This window comes from Pseudonaja textilis, chromosome 1 (genome assembly GCF_049901715.1).
Source record: "Pseudonaja textilis isolate UNSWEBS1 chromosome 1, rPseTex1.2, whole genome shotgun sequence".
In the NCBI taxonomy this organism is placed as follows: domain Eukaryota; kingdom Metazoa; phylum Chordata; class Lepidosauria; order Squamata; family Elapidae; genus Pseudonaja; species Pseudonaja textilis.
Window position 1 is genome coordinate 314,820,708 of NC_141990.1, and position 21,160 is coordinate 314,841,867.

Consider the following 21,160-nt stretch of genomic DNA (forward strand, 5'->3'; position numbering starts at 1 on the left):
CAGTAGTAAAAAAATTTGAATCCCACCACTGGGTCCTGTCCACCATTAAACCATCTTTCCAAACAGTCTCCATGTTTCCAGTGTCTTTCTTCCCACTTGGAACTGAACCCAGATGGACATTTCTTCCAACAGGTAGAGAAGACCCTTCTCCTGGGAATGCCAAGTTTAGCTTGGGATTTCTAGCAAACCTCTTCTGGTCATATCAATTATAATCAGGGAGAAGCAGTCCCTCAAATAATCCAGCCCCATATCATGTAGGGCTTTAAAGGTCAAAATCAATTCAAAATCTTGAATTGGATCTAGAAGCAGACTGGCAACCATTGCAAATCAAAGGCAAATGTGCTCTTTGAGAGGCAAACATAACTTCCCACATCCCTTCATTTTGCACCACAGCTTCCGTATACTCCTCAAGGGTAGCCTCTGCACAGTACATTACAGTAGTCCAAACAGGAGGTGACTAGAGCATGAGTGACTACAAGCAGAGCTCCCATCCCAGGCTAGGAACAGGTGTAGGTGGTTCACAATATAAAACTGTATTGTAGCATGGTGACCAAAACTGTATTTCAAGTGTTACCAAGGCATTACAAAATGGCCCTAATATTTCACATGATCTTGTTTCTATCTCTCTGTTGATGCAGCTGAGAACTGAGTTGGCTTTTTTGGCAGCCTCAGCACACTCCTGGCTCATATTTAGGTGGTTGTCCACTAAGAATCCAAGATCCCTCTCACAATTACTGCTATTGAGCCAGGTAGCATCTATTCTATAACTGTGGGTTTGGTTTTTCTTGTCTAATGTAGAACCTTACTTTTCTCACAACTGAATTTCATTTTGTTGGATAACACCAAGGGACCATCTCTATAACTTCCACCAAGTCCAGGGTTCAACAAATGTGGCAGGCATAGAAAACATAGCCAGTTCAGTCTACCGTCCTGGAATAGAGCCCACATGAGTGCAAATCCAGGTGCAAATTCAAAATCACTTCAGTCTCCATCCAGGTAGCTGCCAACCAGAGATTCCCCCAATAATCCACACAATCCATGAAAAAAGCAGCACACTATCCCAAGGACAGACTTTCTAGGACTCCAACTCTCTATGCTATTTTGCTTCTTTTCTGCACTTTAACACTTCCAAGTGTAAAAAGATTTTTTTTTTTCTTGAAGAAGGGGGAGGGCGTGGTATTACTATTTTGCTCTATCCTCTATTTGAGGTTGTGACCCTAATTTGCATTTAGATGTAGGTAGCTGCTCAGGAAGGAAATATTTTGTGTATCCTAAGATGAGCCCTCTATCCTAGCTGGAATTCTGCTTTCTTTCTTCCTTCTATTAGGCAGAAATTACTGACTGCTGTCTGGAAAGATTTAACATTATGTTTAGGATGAACTTCTGAACAGCTTTTGCTGCCTCCTTGTGGTGCTTCTTGATTCTGTATCTCTACAATCCTTCCAGCCACCTTTGGGAACTGTTGTCAGAAAAAGAGGCTGTTTCTAACTCACAACATTCAGCTGTTGTCTTTAGTGAGGCCAGCCATACACCCATGAGAAGGGTTGTGCCACATCACGAGATAGTAAGGAGATTGTTGGGAAATGTCACCTTTTTAGTATGACTTGTGGACCAGGTTTAGGTGTGGTTGGAGAATTTGGAAAACACAAAGAAGGCTAAAACACTCATTTGAGTCATGTTAAATACAAACAAGAGTCAGATTTCTTTTCTTTTTTGCTGCAAATATTTATTGGAATCCAGCTTACGTGTCAAACACAAGCAAAACAATTCCAGAATAAGAGAAAGTTGTTTCAAAGCAATACATTGTTAAAGTTGTTGCTTAAAGAAGTAGATCACTCCCCGCTTTGACTCTTAAATATTTGGAGTCTGCCTTGTTAAGAAAAGTCAATGAGTACTTGAGAAAATGCATAATTCCCATGTAACACCATGGCATTTGTGAAGTGCCTTCATCTTTGTTAGCTACGCATTCTTCTAGTTACATTATGAAAGATATTTGAGGTAAATTTCTGTTTCTTTTTATGATGGATACACTGAATATCTCCATAATTGCCCAGAAAGAAAGTAGAGGTCTTCAGTGTTTCTTTAACAATCCTTCTGATTTTTCAAAACATTTCATCATTTCGAAAAGGACAGAGAAGAAAGACAACTATACTGAAACACGCTTTTCTCTCTGCTGCCTTCTAGATATGTTGGGCATGGCATTCCCAAAATTCTCAACCAATATGGGAAAAGTTAGTTTATGACTATAAACTCGGTTTTTAGGGACATTAATTGAATTGGTATTCCTTTCCTAAAAGAATCCCAAATCTACCACCTTTTTGCGTATATCAAATAAAAGGCTTTTATCCACACACATCGCAGAGAGATTATTTAACAGTAAGTGCAGAAGTCAACTAAGTCAAATATGACAGTTCTCAAGGCAATGATGACAGAAAGAACAGGCATTTCAATCAAATATCTGCTAGCAGAAGAAAAACAGATGTTGAATTGCAAAAGAGAGACTTTTGTTTTCTATCCTATCCCCTACTGAGTTTGATTTCTTCATGGAAACAGATGGAAAAACCAAATGGATACTTATGACACTGAATGGTGAATCTTAATTTGAAATTGTATTTGCTATTGATCTGTAAAGGTTACAATTTCAGAAGCTGCTATCCTCCTAATTATCCTAACTGCTATCCATGTGAGGTTGCCAACAATCCTCTAAAAGCAACTAACATATAAGTGGGTAGCTCCTGGTATATAATCATGCTCTGAATCCATTTTTTGAAGTTTTCAGAGGTCCTCAAAATTACTACTGAAATTCAGCAGCAAATTGCCAAACAAAAGAGAGATGCTATTTTGTGCTACTAAAGGCTGGGAAAAGACCGTAATAAAGATATTTGATTTCTGCTAATTATCAGCAGGAAGCAAAACAAAATGTTTTGATAGGTTTATCATATTCCCCCAAATTAAATATACAATAAACAAGGGTATATAAAATGAAGTCACCAAAATCCCAGTCTCACCTCCTACTTTACTGTGGCTTTGATACCCCAAAAGTGCAATCTCGTTCCTCCCCAAATTGCCCACTCTTGATTTAATCCTATGGCATAATAATAACCTAATTTTTTGTCCTGCTTTTATTCAACAGGGTACATGACAAATAATCTCCATTTGCACAAATGACTGACCACTGCCCGGGGCCACAAATCCTTTTCACTGTGCTACATTTATAGTAGTCATTGAAGAAAACAGTATGAAAATATGAAACATGTGCAATGGGAGTCATAAAACAAAAGGACTGGTCACATATGTGTAACAGTGGCAATTGCATGATGCTGCACAACAGGTCAGATACCACATAGAAACACAGCTCCTCAATGCAGATGGTTCAGCAAGCCTCAGTGTGTACTTGTTGGGCTTCCTTCTTCAGTGAGGTTTTTGAAATCCATGGACAATGCCAGCTCCTCAGCCAACGGGGGTCTCCTCCATTCTTCTCGGGTTAAGATGTAACCCACAACTGCCCCAAAAGCTATTATTAGGAGGCCCAAGGTGTTGGCAAGGATTCCTTCAGAGACAAAGAGGTTGTAGGTATCCCTGCAAAAACAGAGAGACAATATTAAGGTTTTTCCATACTTCCAATCATTTTCCTCAATAAATCAATGACCAAAGTATTATGTTTTTGACTCTTTGTTCAACTGAGTTCTCTTTATCTAGTTGTACAACTTGTATGGAGAACATTACATTTTGGATCATATTTATGCAGAAATATTGAAAAGTCAAAAAGGTTCATAATTTTTGAAGCGATACTTTATATTTTGGGTTTCTTTACTCCACAGCTTAACCAGCCATTCTTTCATCCGTTCCTTCATTTTACAGTGCTTATAAAGCTGCTCCAAACACAACCAATTCTGGCTCTAATGGCAGAAACTCTGTGGAAGGAAGAAGAATCAGGGAAGAAATGGAGCCAGTAAAGGAAATATTAGGACAAAAAAAAATCACCAAAAGGAAATTTTGATTTCAACAAACATCATCTCTGAAAATTTCCAAAGAGATGTAGCTATTCCTCAAAAGGGAACATGCTACAAGTGTTTGGTAGGGTAGGGTAGGGTAGGGTAGGGTAGGGTAGGGTAGGGTAGGGTAGAATAGAATAGAATAGAATAGAATAGAATAGAATAGAATAGAATAGAATAGAATAGAATAGAATAGAATAGAATAGAATAGAATAGAACAGTTCTTTATTGGCCAAGTGTGATTGGACACACAAGGAATTTGTCTTCAGTGCATAAGCTCTCAGTGTACATAAAAAATATAATAAATGTAGTGCCATAAATCAAGAAAACACCATCAAAAGATTCTGGCAATAACATTTCCCACCAGATGTGTTCCAGATGTACTGGTTTGCATAATAATTCCCAGGCAACATGGCTAGTTCGAAATAGTAGTCCAACTGCATTGTAGTTCAACAGACCTGAAGAATCCAAGATAATGAGGAAGGATAGTCTGGCTCCCCATGAAAATTAAGCAAGTAAAGACTGAAACAATACTACATATTTAGCAATTCTCACGCCTTAGTACTACTCACAGAGAAAGATGTTTGGAAGTTCAACAAGTATATATAAAGAAGTAACCCACTTAGAAAAAAACTTAGTTGCATCTAGATGAAAGACATTCATCATATAAAATATTTGCAAAAAAAACCTGAGAAAACAGATCACAAATATTCTCACCCAGGTAGAGGCTACTCAATCACATAATGTTATAAGATGGTTTATAGATCTGTTAACATGCTGAGGTTTTGGCTCCAACTTCATTAGCTAAACATGCAAAACCTCAGTTAAGACAGAAGAATATTTGAGGGGAACATTGACTTTGGAAAAAGTTCAGAGAAGAGCAACAAAGATGATCAAAGGCTTGGAGACTAAAACATATGAAGAACGGTTGCAGGATTTGGGTTGACTGGTCTAGAGAAAAGAAGGGGTAACATGATAGCAATATTCCAATATTTCAGGGGCTACCAGAAAGAAGAAGGAGTCAAATTATTCTTCAAAGCACCAGAGGGCAGGACAAGAAACAATGGTTGAAAACTAATCAAAGAGAGAAACAACTTGGAATTAAGGAGAAACTTCCTAACAGTGAGGACAATTAATCAGTGGAACAGCTTGCTTCCAGAAATCGTGGGCACTTCATCACTAGTCTACTATTCTATTCCTAATATAAACGAGCATCAGGAGCTAGACAAACTGAAACATCATTATGTTCCAGAATATCTGGACTGTTTATTTTCCATAAATCTGAATTATACAAGGCAGCTTATGTCAGCCATAAGTAACTATTTATATTTCATGTTTTCATTCTTAGCCTAGTATCTCAGCCTGCTCTCAGCCCAGAAAAATCTAAGCTGAATAAAGAAGACCCAACAATCATCAAATCAATTTGGTCTAGTTTGGTCTAGTAATTAAGACAAGGGGTTGAGGCAGTTTCATCTAGTGGTTAAAGCATCAGCCTAGGAACAAGGAAAGTGTGAGTTCTAGTCCTGACTGAGGCATGAAAACCAACTGAGTAACCTCAGTCCAGTCACTTTCTCCCAGCCCCCTCCCTCCACCTCACAGGGTTCTTATTGTGTTCAAACTATATTCGTTGCCTTTTGAGTTATTTCTAAAAATAATAAAGGAAAAAATAAAAAAAACTGGTCTAAATATAAACACTGTGTAAGCATAAATTAACAAAAACATAACTTGCTTTATTTTGAAGAGTAGCTGTTCCAGAATACCCAACAAAGCAGTAGCAATGGAAAGGATGAGGAGGAAGGCTCCAATGAAAACATGCTGTGGTTTGTATCTACTGCGGACTGAGAACGATGCTCCAGGGAAGAGGAAGATGTAAAATCCAAACAGCCACTGAGGAGGGAAATAAAACAGAATTCAAAAATTACAAATACTGCACCTATAGCTGTTCGACTCTTCTATGGAGCTTAGGCTTACTTTCTCTAGATTTTGACTAAAATATCAGAAGTTACCACCAATCACAAAATAAAACCCTAATGATGGCAAGCCCCATTAATTTCAGTTTAGAGGTCCATATTACCCCACAATTTGAAAAATCTCTTTCTGTAAAAAATTAAAAGTAACCATGGATGGGATGATATCTTAACTACAAATAGTCCTTGACTTATCACCACAATTGGGGCCCAAGATTTCTCTTATTGCAGGTGAAACAGTTATTAAGTGAATTTCACCCCATTTTATGACATTTCTTGCCACAGTTGTTAAGTGAATCACCACAGTCGTTAAGATAGTAACAACTGATTAGTAAATGAATCTGGCTTCCCCATTGACTTTGCTTGTAAGGAGGCCGTAAAAGTAGAACACATGATCCCAGGACACTGCAACTGTCATAAATATGAATTGTTCCAAGCATCCAAATGTGGATCAGGTATAAGTGTGAAAAATTGTCATAAGTCAGTGCCTTTTTCAGTGCTATTTTGGTTTTAAACAGTTACTAAACAAATGGTTGTAACATCATGCCATTTCTCCTGTGTTTTGGGGGAAACCACAAGTAAGACACAGGGGCAATAGTTTCTCCTACATTCTTCTGTCCAGCTATTGATCCTTCAGTGGAATTATTAGAAACCATCCAATGCTGTATTGTATTTGTATCAGTCTAACCTGTTTTAGAAATCACTGAAGTGAATACTCTAACTTATTAGAGCTTCAAAACATTGTTGTTATGGAATAATATACAGCTTTATATTTGAGCTTTTAGAACTCAAATGGAAATACATTTTTAAAAATCAGATTTAATTAAGAAAAAAAGATAGCTATAAAATATAAGCACCCAACTGTTAACATATTTAAGACCAAGTCAATGAGTGAAAAATGTCCTTCAAAGTGATGTGAAAGAAAAGTATGTTCAGTCATGAAGAGTATAAAATCATCCTAATAAACATAGAATAAGAACCTAGATAAAATTGCCAAATTATATTGTTCCTAATCCATCTAATCCATGTCAAGCTTTGCTGTTTGTGTTTCCTAGCAGTATCCTATCCGAAAGAAAATGTGGCAAGTTTAAAAGTGGCATCACTGCAAGAAGAAATGAAATATACCATTTGTCTAGCCTGCTGGAGAATTTATTTCCAAGTGGAATTAAATAGAGGGGACAATTTCATCATAAAAATGGCAGTACAACAGCACATGACCCAGACAGCAACTGTGCAAAATGGTAGGGACAAAGCTTCTTTGTAAAGTGACAACGCTTTACTGATTTACTGATTGGCAATTTCTTTCCCTTTGGGAAAAAAACAAAGAATGCAGGACTATTAGAAGTGTCAATATATTCTCTTTTTTTCCCTCCAAGTTCTTTTTAGAAGCAGAATCAAAAATTTTAAATGATCTCAGGGAGAATAGGCCCCAGAGATGAATGTATGGAGCAAATTCCATATCTTGCACTATTACAAATGACATTACAACTCAAGATGTGAACTCAGTCTGCATACATGGAATGAGAATTTTTTTGCTTCAACATACAATATTTTATATTCATTTGCACTTAATAATATTTCCCATTCTTGAATTTTGGAGAGGATGTTTCCAAGCTTTTTTCACTATCTTTTTACCATCCTGAATAATTTAGTAACATGTTGGTCAGTATACTGCTCACTACCCTGTTTCTCCAACAATATGGCCTCCCCCAATAGGAAGTTCCAGCATGTTTTATAGGCATGAAATGAAATTAAGCCCCTCCCCCCAAATTAAGGCCTATATTAAAACATGTGAAATGGTGGGGAATGGTGGGGGGGCTTGCCGTTAGGAAGTACTTTTGTTGCACACCCAGATACGGTGCTGCCTGCGTTGACCCCGATACGAAGTGCCTCACCAACGCCGAGGTCAACATCCAAGCCGTCACCACCCGCCCACCCAAAGATGCAAGCAGGGGGAATTAAGTCACCCCCGAAAAGACAGCCTAGCCATTTTTTCGGGGCTCAAAAAAAAATAAGACCCAGCCTTAGTATATGAGAAACACGGTAACAGTTCATTTAGATTAAAAAGAACCACTTCCAAATGAGACTCCTATGGGAGCTCACTTTTTGGCAAGTGGTCAAGCTACTGCCAGCCACTCAAGCAAAACTGTTCCTGGTGATCACACATCTTTTCTGAAGGAAAAATATATATATAATGCAGTTGAAGTTAGTATAAACTAAAATGCTCTCAAGTATGGCTCAGGTCACACACTCTTTATTGTAGTGAATAAAGGATAAAAACTTGATAAGGGTTTTTCTAAATCGGATGAATGGTCAATAAAATAGCAATGATCCTTAAATGCAAAGACATAGAAAATTGAGACAAAACATCCTCATTGTACACGTACAAACTTTCACAGACTGCATTAAGAAAAAATATCACTCATAGTGCATTATAGGTATGAAATTTGCTTTTACCATTCTTTCCTGAGGATCTAGGCTTACTAAAGCAATTTGATAGTATAGAAGAAGTCCCTTCAGGCAAAAAAACAAAAAAAAAAAAAAAAACACAAAAAAAAAAAACCCCCACCACAGAAAAAAACCAACCCAAACCCCAAAACCACAAGAACCCCCCCCCCCCCCCCAAACCCCCCCCGAAAAACAAAGAAACCCAAACCGGACCCCCCCCCCCCAAACCCCCAAAAAAAAACACAAAACAAAAAAAAAAACACCCCCCCACAACCCCGGGGAACCCCCCCCCCCCCCCCCCCCCCCCCCCCGGGCCCCCCCCAGAGCCCCCACAGAAAAAACCAAGCCCCCGCCCGCGCCGAGACCCCCCCCCCCCCCCCCCCCGAACCACCCAGGGGGGCCACCCCCCCCCCCCCCCCCCCCCCCCCCCCCCCCCCCCCCCAACACAATATTGACTTAAATATTTATACCTGACGATACACCTAGAGAAGTTCATTTTAAATGCCCCCTATTTGACGCTTCACTGCCTCAATGCAACTTCCTTCTATGGTCCAAATTTCAAATAAAAATCTAAAAGGGGAAAGGATCCTCAGACCAGCCAGTCAACTTCCCTGCCTTCAAGCTTTTCATTAAGTACTTAGTCTCTGGGGCAGAGTTGTGGGAGTGCCATCACTTGAGACTTTCAAGAAGATATTGGACTCCCATCTGTCAGAAATGGTGGAAGGTCTCCTGCTTGGGCAGGGGGTTGGACTAGAAGATGACCTACAAGGTCCCTTCTAACTCTGATTATCTGTTATCTGTTAACTCCAAGCATGTTTGCTCTACTAGCCCTCCAGGTGGAACTAGCCCATCTCACCTGTGCTAAGTAGAAGCCAAATGCAATGATGCCACACCAGCTGTGCAGGCTGTACATATCTGGAAAGCCTTGATTCTTGTGGTGCTGGAAAACAGCAATCAGACCTAAAAGGAAAGAAGACAGGCAAATTCCTTAGAAAAACTCCCATTCTCTTCTAACCTACCACTATCTGCTCCATAATGTTAAGACAAGAACTACTCTAGGAATAGTTGGAAATAGAAGAATAGCAGGCCCACCATTATCTGGAGTGATGAAAATGATCCTTGGCATTCCAAATCTTTCCAAACCAGAAAACGTGTTCCAAAATCCCTTTTGTCTTTGGGAGACTTACAGTAACTCAGGGGCATCTTCCCTCTACTTACAGTAACTCGAGGAGAGGGATTTTCATTGCAGCCTTTAAATATAGGCTAAAGAATGGACGTGAGTTACACAGAAGGACATCTTCCAACCAAGTGAGAAGAGAAAAGTCCTAATAGAAAGAGCAATTTGATAGCTCCCCAAAAGGAATAGGCACTTCTTCATTGGATATGTACAACTGTCTGGACAATCATCTATCCCAGAAGTTGTTATTTGGATTTCTGCACTGAGCAGAAGACTGGACTCAGTAATGATCAACTTTAAAAAGGAATTTTTAGCAGGGACCCCTTGTAGTGCCTTGTAGCTATCTCTCCCCCTTTTAGCAAAGTTTCTCTCAAGTCAAATTCAACTCCTAGCAAATATACATATATATGTCCCTCAATTTCCCTTGGTAATAATAGTAAATAGATTACCATTGGCATTTTTTTTACTCCCGGGCAAATGTGGCAAAAGAGACCTCTTACTTTTCCCTCTTTTTAAAATATAAGAATGAAAGACACGCTACATAGTGAAATATCAGGGCAAGCTGCAAACAAGCTGCCAGTTGCATTGTTGTGAGATGAAAATGGCAGGCAGGCACAGTCTCACCCCGTCCCAACCATTCCAGTAGAAATAAGCTTTAGATAGGTAAAGAACTGTTGCCCAACTGTTTCATTTTCACAAGAGGCAGAAAATGTTGCATCCATAGCTTCCTAAAGAATAACACTGAAATAGAAGCTCTCGAAGAATCTGACCGAGCCTCGTCTCTTCTCATGAGCCTAAGGAACTTTAATCCCTAGGATCCCTAGGAACTTTAATGATGACTTTTGGAGACAAGGCTTAGAAAAGTAGGACAGAAGACTCTCAGGCAGGTTCATTATGCTTACCAACCAATGCAATGATAAGTGCAAAGAAATGGATCAGCCCATGCAGGATCTTCGTGGATTGCTTGCTCTCATTCCTGAAGACACGGTAAACCAGAAGGGCTGGAGGATAAGAAGAAGAAATAGAAATGAGGTGGGTGGCTGGTCAGTTCCCCTCACTCACAGTTCCCCAAATTGATTGCAATCTTTGGGCTATTGAGCAAAAACATTTCAGTTGATTCAAGGACTTTCAGATGGCCATAATTTGAGCTGCTTTGTTGTTGTTGTTATTGTTTTAAATTTGTTTTATGTCTTTATGTTCATGTATTCAAATTAGAAGCATGAGATTTGAATATTTTAAATAAATATATGCAGCCAAGAGGGAACTTAAGACAGCAGTAGCTACGCAGCTCCCATTCTACAGGCTACCTGACTGATTTGGGAAAAGATGGATCATGGTTGTCAAGGGCAACAGCAAGGAGGGGTGTAAATGCAGCAGGAGATCACCAGAGGAGGCATACAGGAGACTCCAAAGACTGAACACAGGTGCATAATTTTTCTGCACATGCAGATTGAGGGTCTCTGTGCTCCAACTGCTAACTCTCTTTCTCTTGCCTGCCATTGGGCTCCCTTTTCACAGATCATTTAAAAAAAAACCACATTAGATTGCACGAAGAACAGAAAAAAGTCTGCTTATCCAATAAGCATCAACAATGACCAGGATGTTCCTGGCTGTTTCCCAGTGTCTTTGTCCCTTGCTTCCTCCTGAACCATTAGAAGCTCTATGTCAAGTAGGCAAGTGAAATGATTCTTAGCAATGCTTATAAATGGAACGCTGCACCTGATGCTCTCTTGTCTGTCCAAATATATATTAGAATATATTAGAATAGTAGAGTTGGAAGGGACCTTGGAGGTCTTCTAGTCCAACCCCCTGCTTAGACAGGAAACCCTACACCACTTCAGACAAATGGTTATTTCATCTCTTCTTTAAAACTTCCAGTGATGGAGCATTCACAACCTCTGGAAACAAGTTCTTCCACTAATTAATTGTTCTAACTCTCAGGAAATTTCTTCTTAGTTCTAGGTTGCTTCTCTCCTTGAGTAATTTCCATCCATTGCTTCCTGTCCTGCCCTGGGCAAGGGTAATTTTCCTTTCAAAATAGCAAATGGTTTACAAGAAACTATTTCCCCCATTTGATGGGAATCTGGGTTCAGCTCCTTTAGGAGGTGCTATGTAATAACTCATTACAGCACACACACACACACACACATTGCATAAGTTGAAACAAGTAGGCAAAATTTTGAAATACTGTATATTAAAAAAACAAAACAAAAGGCTGTCAAAAGTTATAACTGGCTGTTAAGCCAAATCATAATTTGGGAGTCCCCAGCTGGAAGGAGGGGAGATCTTCTGGATCTCTCCAAGCCCTTCTCATCTGTGGGAGAAGGCAAAAGGTTACAGCCAGTTTACCCCCATTCTAAATTAGGACTCCAGCTACACCCCATTGAGTCTCTTCCCTTGGATGACCAGCCTCCTCCACATGCCTTGCATGTGGACAGCTTCCCGTCAAAGCAGACCTCTTATCACTTCCAAAATTCTTACCATCTCCTTGAAGAAACACCATGCCAATGACCATGCACAGGGGGTGGACGTTAAACAGTAGTTGAGAGCTGTCCCAGGCAACGCCACCTCGATACTGTCCAATCCAGGCTGCCATCACCGTGATGACAGCAAGGCCCAAAATCTGTGAGGCGGCCACAACATAGGTCAATCCGATGGGGCTTGCAGGTCTGGCAGGAGTCTCATCCATCTTCGGGAGTTTTTTTCCCTTGAGCTGCCAAATTTGGAAAGATGGGGAGAAGAAAAATCAACATCCTATTATATATGTTTTCCTCCATCTTATCTCATTACAGATTTTTCTTCCTCTCCTGGATTAGACGGCCAAATGGGAGGAAAGAACACTGAGCAGTTGTTACCTCTATGTCAGTCAGACCTTTGCCAAAGGGTGAATAAAATCACTTACTTCTTCACACCATCTTTTACCTTTATCTTTTATAGATTGTACCGTAATTTGTTTGTTTGAGCCAACCAGAATCATTGAGAGTTAGGTGGCATCAGTGGTGAGATTCAATTTTTTTTACTACCGGTTCTGTTGGCATAGCTTGGTAGCCGTGGCAGGAGAAGGATACTATAAAATCTCCAGTCAGAGGTGGGATTTGCCAGTTCTCCGAACTACTCAAAATTTCTGCTACTGGTTCTCCAGAACTGGTTAGAACCTGCTGAATACCATCTCTGGGTGGCATACATACAGGTAGACCTCAGTTAAAAATTGCAAGTGAGCCCAAAATTTCTGTGGCTGTGAAACATAAGTGAATCACTGCAGTTAGTAACATGGATGTTAAATGAATTTGGCTTCCCCATTGAGTTTGATTGTCAGAAGATCGCAAAATGCGATCACATTACCCCGACACACTGCAACCATCATAAATATGAGTCAGTTTTTTCTTTTTTGTTTTTTTAGAATAGAATTCTCTATTGGCCAAGTGTGATTGGACACACAAAGGAATTTGTCTTTGGTGCATATGCTCTCAGTGTACATACAAAGAAAAAAATGCATTCATCAAGAATCATAAGACATCACATTTAATTATAGTCATAGGTTACTAAATAAGCAATCAAATCATACTAGGAAACAAATAAAACAATATAAATCATATACGCCAAGCATCTGAATTTTGCTCACATGATCATGGGATGCTGCAATGCTCATAAGTGTGGAAAAAATCAGTTACTTTTTTCAGTGTCGTTGTAACTTTGAACGGTCATTAAATGAACTGTTGTAAGTCGAGGACTACCCGTACAAATTTAATAAAGTATTATGGTTGGTATAACACAATCAGGTAGATCTTTAGGCTGGATTTGGCATTTTTGTCCAACTACCGAGGTGCTCCCAAGAATCTGGGACAGGCAGTTGTTATTTAGTCTTATTAAAGGTTATCGCAAGGTATAAACTGTTCAAGTTAAAGCTGCTTTTATCAATTGACTGATATTATCAATGCTTGTGGTGTATAAGGGGCGCGCCAGATGATACAGTTGTTGTTATGCTTTGCATTTCAAAGGTTATAAGAATGCTAGCAAATAGAGAATAGGAGAATGTTTCAGTGTGAGATGCAAACAAGTCTGAAACAAACATTACAAAATCATTCTAGACCAGGGGTGTCAAACTCGATTTCATTGAGGGCCGCATCAAGGTTGTGCTTGACCTTGGGGGATGGGGGCGTGGCCAGCTCAACATCACTCATTGAGGCTCCATTTTCGGCCACAATGGCCTCCTGCAGCCCTTTTCCAGTGAAAACGGAGCTCAGGGAAGCCGCGCGCAGCCCTCCCAAGCTCCATTTTCGCTGGCAGAAACACTGTAGGCCGATCCTTCGCTGTTCCTAGGGTGGGCCTGCAGGCCATATCTAAAGCACCCCACAGGCCAAATGAGGCCCACGGGCCTTGAATTTGACATCCCTCGTCTAGAGATTTACGGTGAAAGTGTATGGAATACAGTGGTGTTGTTGTTTTCAGGAAAACTGATAGCCAGAAACAGTAGCTCACTTATTGAAGGTGGGGAGAAAAATATGTTTGGAAAGAAACAGTGTATGAAAGAAGGACTGATAGTAAAAGATCTTTATCAGTGAACCGCACAATTTCTAGTCAGAGACAGAAGTTTTATTGAATTAAAATACCTAACTAGATTAAGATAATTGGTTTAGTGTTGTTTCTGTTTCTGGCAAATGCCAGCTCCGTGCTGTGCAACATAACCTTCAGGGTGAAAGTGAAAAAAGATGTAAAGAATCAAAGCCTGGAAAAACAGTGGCGTTACTAAAACCAATTCATTAGTACTCAAATTGAGGGGAACTGGCCTTCTTCACCACAACCTCACATAATGTGCAATGGTAGGAGTGCTGGACTAGGAGCAGGCAAACTCGAGTTTAAGTCTATCATCAGCCAGGAGGTATATATTGGTTGGCTGTAAGATATAGCAGTCACTTGCAACCCAACCAACATCACAGAACTGTTATTGCAAGGAAAAACAAGAAGAAAAAATGATGCACTGTGCTTTGAACTCTTGAATAAAAGACAGGCTATAAATCTCATAAAAGCATGAGTAGGATTAGGCAACAGGGGTTTTTTTACCCTGGGGTCCACATCTGCAAGTATGAGATGTCCAGGCATTATTATGAAACATATTATGAAACATTATTAAAACCTAAAATGCTTTTAAAAATGCTTGTGGCTATTTCCTTTTCTATACATGGAAGTGGCTCTTGTCTTCTTTCTTTCCTTCCTTTCTCCCTTCCCTTCCTTCTCTTCCTGTCCTTCCTTTCCTCCCTTCAAGCCCTTCGATGATTTTGCACATCTGAAAGGAAGGGAAAAGAAATGGAGGGATGTGGTTGTAAGATGAGATACCCTTGAAAAGGTAACAAAACATTCGCAGCAAGCTGAATTGGCCCACAGTGATGACAAAGAAGAAGAATCAGTCAGGAATGTGTGGCCCAGTAAAACCATTTTTTTTCTATTCAGTGAGCCTGTCTCCAAAACAGTGTGGCTAGGATGCTGACCTAGTAGGAAGGGATAAATAATTAGAAAGTCATCCAGATGGGTTTATCAAAAACAATCCAATCTCATGCTGCAGTTTAAACTGGATCTGTTCTAAGGCTGTCTTGTCTTTGAAATGAAATAGCCAGAGGTATATAATTTGAGGTTCTGCTTTTGATCAAGGTTGCCCAGCAAGTTGCCAATACTTGCTGGGAGCCCAGCGTATGCTGATTGATCGTTTATCATGTTAATACATTTATGTTGTATCTTCAAAGTGATTTGATTGAGCCAGCCAGGCTTTGGTCACAATACTCCCCTTCTACCTGCCAAAATTTTACTTCTAACCACACTCAGCCTTCATCATGCCTAATCATTCCTTTGATTTAAATGCCCATAAAGTAAGATATCCAATTTATAACTTTACATGACTGATATGTATAGATGGGTCACTTATTCCCTCTCCTACTGGACTCTCTTCCCTCATTCTAATAGTAAAGCATAAACAACAGAAAAACAGGTGGAGCAAAGGAGTAGCTACATTGGGAACAGTGGTGGGATTCAAAAATTTTTACTACTGGTTCTGGGGTCTGGCTTGGTGGGCGTGGCAGGGGAAGGACACTGTAAAATTTCCATACCCTCCCCGCTCCTGGGGGAAGGTTACTGCAAAATCCAATTACCTCCCCACCCCACTAACCTGCTTTCCAGCTCCATTCTCCTATACAGGGCAACAAAAGAAGACCCAGCTGATCAGCTGGGTCTTGGGAGGCAGAGAATAGATGGGGGCGGGACCAGTCAGAGGTGGTATTTGCGGGTTCTCCAAACTACTCAACATTTCCGCTATCGGTTCTCCAGAACTTGTCAGAACCTGCTGAACACCACCTCTGATTGGGAAGGGAATAATGTCAGGGACCAACAGAGTAGAAAAGAAAATTTCTGTTTAAATTTTAGGGGAAATAGTTACATTCAACAGGCAAAGGTCACAGAGAAGAAAACTGTTGTTTTTCCTTATATACAACAAAAATTGAAAGAATAAATGCCCCCTGGAGAATGACACTTTTGAACAATTTGCCTTGTCATGCTTCCCATCTAAAGATCTGACATTATGACGCCGCAACTGATTTATCAGCCCCTTTTTCATTGGGGGAAGGCAATGAGATTTTTTTCCCCCTAAAATACATGTATTACATCTGTTTCCAGTTTTTGGTGGCATTATTTGAAAGGCACCAGGAGTGGCTTAAAAATAAGTAATATATTATTCAAGAGGTGCCTACACTAGTCCAATGATACAGTGAATACACTGGATGAATCTTCCTCCTTACTTGATAGAGAGTACCTGGATTTCTCATTCACCTTTCCCTTTCCTATTTAATCTGCTCAACCCAGAGAAGGAACCAACCTAAAATTAGGAAGAAATTTCCTGGCAGAACAATCAGTGAAACAACTTGCCTCTAGAAGTTGTGGGTGCTCCAACACTGGAGGCTTTTCAAAAGACATTGGACAATGATTTGTCTGAAGTGTATAGGGTCTCCTGCTTGAGCAGGGGTTGAGCTAGAAGATCTCCAAAATCCCTTCCAACTCTATGTTTCTGTTATATATGTGAACGTAATCAGAACAGCACAAGAGTCAACCATATGGCACTTTGGCTGTTCAAAAGATCCCTCTCTGATGATTGCAAAGCATCTTATTCACTTAGGATTCCATTATGAAATTATATGGACAAAAGGAAATCCTTCCTTCCTTTTTCTTTCCTTCTTTCTTTCTCTTTGCAGCTTTCTTCTTTATCTTTCCTGACTTTTGTTTCTATCTGTATTTTATCTTATAACAAACTTTAATTTAAAAAATTACCCAAAAACGAATTATACAGATAAATATAGAAAGTCCAGGGGAGATCACATATTCACAGCAGCAAATAGGAAATGAATGAAACCAAGAAATGGGAAAGATGTATATGGACAAACAGACTTCAACAGAAAGGTGAAGATAATATGAATCATTATCCCAATGATATTCTATACTGGGTAGAAAACCACAATATTTTGCAAAAATATGTCACTTAGTCATTGGTAAGTTAAAGGAGTCTACTAAAGCTGGAGTAGAATATATCCAGTAATCTTAACTAATAAAAGAACAGGATGATATCTTGTTTTAAAAACCAAGAGAATCATCCCTAAAGACTAATGTTACAAGTTACAAAATGATCAATAGCAGCAAAATCTAAACCAAGCAGAGCAGGATGTACTAGGTTGTAGACCAAGAGTTATTATTCCAAAATATTGCAAACTAAGTCCACTTCAATATGCTTCTCTGGCTCTTGTCTAATTTTAAAATATATCACATTTATTTTTCTAAAACTGCAATTCCCTAATATACCATTTAGATACAGAAGAATCAACAGGCTTCTTCCTGTGTTCTTCCTTCTCCATCCATTTGCAGTATAATGAGAAAAAAATACAGTAGATGTAAAAAAATATTCTTTTATTCAGGACCTTTTTCAGAGATGAGACAATAGAGGTAACTGCTCCTAAATGACAAAGGTAGAAGACCCACTGAAATTATGATTCGCTGTTTTAAAGGATCAATGGGATTAATGCTTTAAAAATATAATCTCAAGAGTTATTTCAAGCACCAACCTTCAGTATCATCTTTATTAACAAGAAGATTCAAAGGGGCAATTGGCTTCCTTCATATTAAACACAAGATGTTGTTGCAAAGCTATAATAATTTTGGAAGCCTTAGAACAAAGGTAAGCAAGCAGAAATAGTAGCAGGAAGCTTTCTGGTAAATCTGTTTTTTTATCTGGTTATATTGCCATTGGCCATCATTTTCATTGCCATGGCAATGCTTTTGCAGTCACAGAAGGTTCTTAAAGTTCCTATTATGCTCATTAAGAATAGAAAGAACCTCCATTCTATTTGCCATTGATTTCACATATTATAAAAGAATGGAGAATTGTGTTGGCAAGAGGTGCAGTGAGAAAGAAATTAGAACTAGGGTCAAATTAATTTCCTAGGTTTCTCAAAGTCATCAAAAGGGTTGATTTTTATTGCTTCCACTATACATATCACCCTAGATCTTTTAAAACTGATCTCTATCCTCAAATGGGGAAAAATAATCATTGCAATATGCCAGGAAGAAAAATAAGCAAAAAATTCCATCTGCCCCACCTTCATTTTCCAAAGCAATATGTTTAAGAAGATTACAAAGACTTGAGGAGGTTAAGTGTCAAGAGTGCGCACCAGACCTTGTTCACAAGCCAGAAATAAAACAAACAAAATTGAGATACCAGTCATTTTGAATTTTGAATCACTTCCCTTAAACTCAGGCCCAGCATCCATTCTCATTCATCTCCCTTTTGCAAATTCATTTAACTTTTATACCAGAAATTATGTATGCTACTGGACTACTATTGTCTTTCCTCACCAAAGTCTGTTATACTATTCAATTGAGTCCTAATAGGTAGGATGCAATTTATGAAAGACTTACTTTTTCACGAGATCTCAGTTCCAATGGGGGGGGGGGAACGCCTCCTCCGTGCCTAGCCCAAGATATCTTTTACCCAAACAAATCAGAATTGAATTCTGTAGACAACCTTCCTCTTCCTTCAACTGTGCCGATGACTCATACTAATAGCCCCTCCTGTCACTCCAGTTTCAGAAAGAGCACCTGGAGCAAAATTGATCATTAAACTCTACAGCAGACAGACAACAACCTGTAACCTTTTCTGGACTAGGCAACCAGAAGTTTACAGATTCTGTTCCTTGTTCATCCATTTCCTTTCCTCTACTCTCCAAGCAGAATCTTATATTTGGTCTTTTCTCCCAGCCAGCATTTATGTTGAACTCAATCAAGCATTTGAAATGGTTTTGTAGAAGAGAACCGTGTTCAGGTGCGTGAAGGCTTCCATTCTTAAAATGCGGCAGCCTCAGTTAGCTGATTACAGCAGCTAAAGTTTAGGACTCCACCTTTAGCTAACAGTGACTCTACTTAATTTTTATCCACTCTTAGGAGGAAGGAAATGAGTAAAGGACAAGGAACATACCTTTTCCAAATAACAAAGAAATTGAGTAAGAGACCAAGCACAATCAGGAAAAAAGAAGTCCACAGGATAATTTAAGCTGCATTTCACTTACTGCTTTTTGAAGTTTCCTTACCCAGTTTTTAAAAGTTGCTCTGCAACTTTATATATGCTAGCAAAGCAACTGTCTTGTGATCAGATATGTCCACAACAATGTGTGTGATTTTCCTGTCCCTCCTTTCAGAAGAGAAAGATTTGCTTGTTTTTCAAAAGTTGTATAACTTATTTGTATTATTAAGCTTGTTAGTGGTGTCCACGGTTAATTTTTTCCTATGCAAGTGGGTGAGAAAGGCATCTCAAGTAAATACATAAAAATCAATGGTGGTATTTTTTATTATTATAAAAATAAGTCCTGACTCAGTTTAGTGAGTCAGATTCATAATTGGCAAGCGTTAATTGTACACAAAAGGTTTTTCTTCACTTTCAGGAAAATCTCTGTGAACTGCTGACTTTCATGCTTGGAATGGGGCTAGTCTCAAATATGCCAATCACCACAGGTCACCAACTACCAATCAAAGCTGAAATAAATGAAAAAACCACTTTGTTTCTTGTTTCTCAGCGCAGATGGAGAACAAGAAAGCCAGTGATGCAACCACACTGAGAAAAGAAAAACATAATTGTGAAGTCCTTCTCATCAAAGAACATTTAATCAGGATGGTTCTATTTCACTCTTTTCAAGGTGACACACATACGTGATTGTTTTTCCGCCTCCCTGATTAGATTCTCACAACAACCCCACAGGGTAGACTAAACGATCGAGGGCGTGGTTTTTAAGCAACCAGGAAGGGTGGCAAGATCACACGAGGTTTGCGGCTTAAGGGAAGGAGACTCTCTCTCCCGTCCAGTTACGCCCGCCGAACACGTGAAGACTCACCTCACCTGCAAATGGCTTCAGCTCTCGCAGACCGCCAGCCAGCTGCACCTGTTGCCCCAATGAGCTCCCCCTTCCCACCTCCGATTCCCAAGCGTCCTCTCCAACGCCTACCGACCCACCTTGCGTTTCCTGCGGATGGAGAGGAGGACAAAAGAGCCACGTTGCTACAGAAACCCCAGCAAATCGCGCTGTGCTGGGCGAGAGAGCCAACAGGAGAGAGGGAAGAGAGAGAGAGAGAAAGAAAGAGACCGAGGCGGTCGCGGTTGGGAGGTTCCGGCCTGAGAGAAGCGGCTCGCGGGACGCTCGCGCCTTGGGGTCCCTAAGATCGGCCCGGGTGGCTTGGCCGTCCCAACTCCCCAATCCCTTTTGTTGTTATTGTTGTTGTTGTTTAGGTTTCTGAGGGGCTCAGCTTGTTCTTTAATATCAGAGCAACTAAGAATCAGCTGCCACTTGGAAGATCGTGGGAACAGACGACGCTCTCCAGACGCATCATTTGTGGATGCATTTATATCACGCCTTTTCTAAGGTTGTGGTTATAATTGTTGTTGTTGTGCAATCGCTAAGTCGTGTCCGATTCTCCGTGGATCATAGCAGATACTCCTATCCTCCACAGCCTTCCTGAGTCTACCTAAACAGCATGCCCCCTGCGTCGACCACACTATCTAACCAGTCAAATCTATGGAGATTCTCAGTCATCCAGGTCATGGTTGTCCCAACGGATGCTTTTTTCAAAAGGCAATTGGACTTGTTTTGGGGGGTTTGGTTTGGGTATTTTTTTTTTTGTTTGTTCGTTTGTTTTTGGCTTGAAGACCTTTCACTTCTTATGCAAGAAACATCTTCAAGCAAAAACAAAGTCAAGTTGCCTTTTGAAAAATACATCTTTTGGATATCTAGCCCATCCCTTCTCCTTTTGCCTTCAATATTTTTCAACATCAGGGTCTTTTCCAGTGAATTCTCTTTTTTGCATTTGGTGGCTAAAGTATTTCAGCTTCAGCTTCAGTATCTGTTCTTTCAAAGAACAGCCAAGGTTTCTTTTAGCATTTATTTTCTAAGGCATCTCCATGAAAACGCTTCTATTGCATTTGGTGGGTTGGGCTGAGAGACAGGATCCCAAATCATCTGGAGGGGTCTTTGGCAGTGTGCGCCCTCTCCCACTTGAAT

General features: G+C 39.8%; 1 protein-coding gene across 9 annotated transcripts; it reads right to left on the bottom strand.

Moving 5' to 3' along the window:
• Positions 1-1,700: 1,700 nt before the first annotated feature.
• On the bottom strand, positions 1,701-20,625 carry CYB561 (cytochrome b561). 9 transcript variants are annotated; one of them, XM_087922518.1, is made up of 7 exons: positions 19,090-19,203; positions 18,534-18,713; positions 12,069-12,300; positions 10,490-10,588; positions 9,267-9,370; positions 5,725-5,882; positions 1,701-3,579 (listed from the first exon to the last, which is right to left on the bottom strand). In XM_087922518.1, exons 3-7 carry the CDS (start codon positions 12,274-12,276, stop codon positions 3,384-3,386), a joined length of 765 nt encoding a protein of 254 aa, XP_087778644.1. In that variant the 5' UTR covers positions 12,277-12,300; positions 18,534-18,713; positions 19,090-19,203; the 3' UTR covers positions 1,701-3,383. The 9 variants fall into 9 exon arrangements, with proteins under 9 accessions (XP_087778644.1, XP_026554604.1, XP_087778645.1 ...); XM_026698819.2 differs by lacking the exons at positions 18,534-18,713; positions 19,090-19,203 and adding an exon at positions 20,119-20,625; XM_087922519.1 differs by lacking the exons at positions 18,534-18,713; positions 19,090-19,203 and adding an exon at positions 20,111-20,242.
• Between the last annotated feature and the right edge of the window lie 535 nt (positions 20,626-21,160).

Bases quoted from the DNA above. Each gene is read 5' to 3' on its own strand.
- CYB561 (XM_026698819.2), bottom strand. From the start codon at position 12,276: ATGGATGAGACTCCTGCCAGACCTGCAAGCCCCATCGGATTGACCTAT. The intron at 10,589-12,068 runs GTAAGAATTTTG...CTTATCCTCCAG, and splicing joins GGTGTTTCTTCAAGGAGATG to CCCTTCTGGTTTACCGTGTC. The intron at 5,883-9,266 runs GTGAGATGGGCT...TTCCCTCCTCAG, and splicing joins TTGGCTTCTACTTAGCACAG to TGGCTGTTTGGATTTTACAT.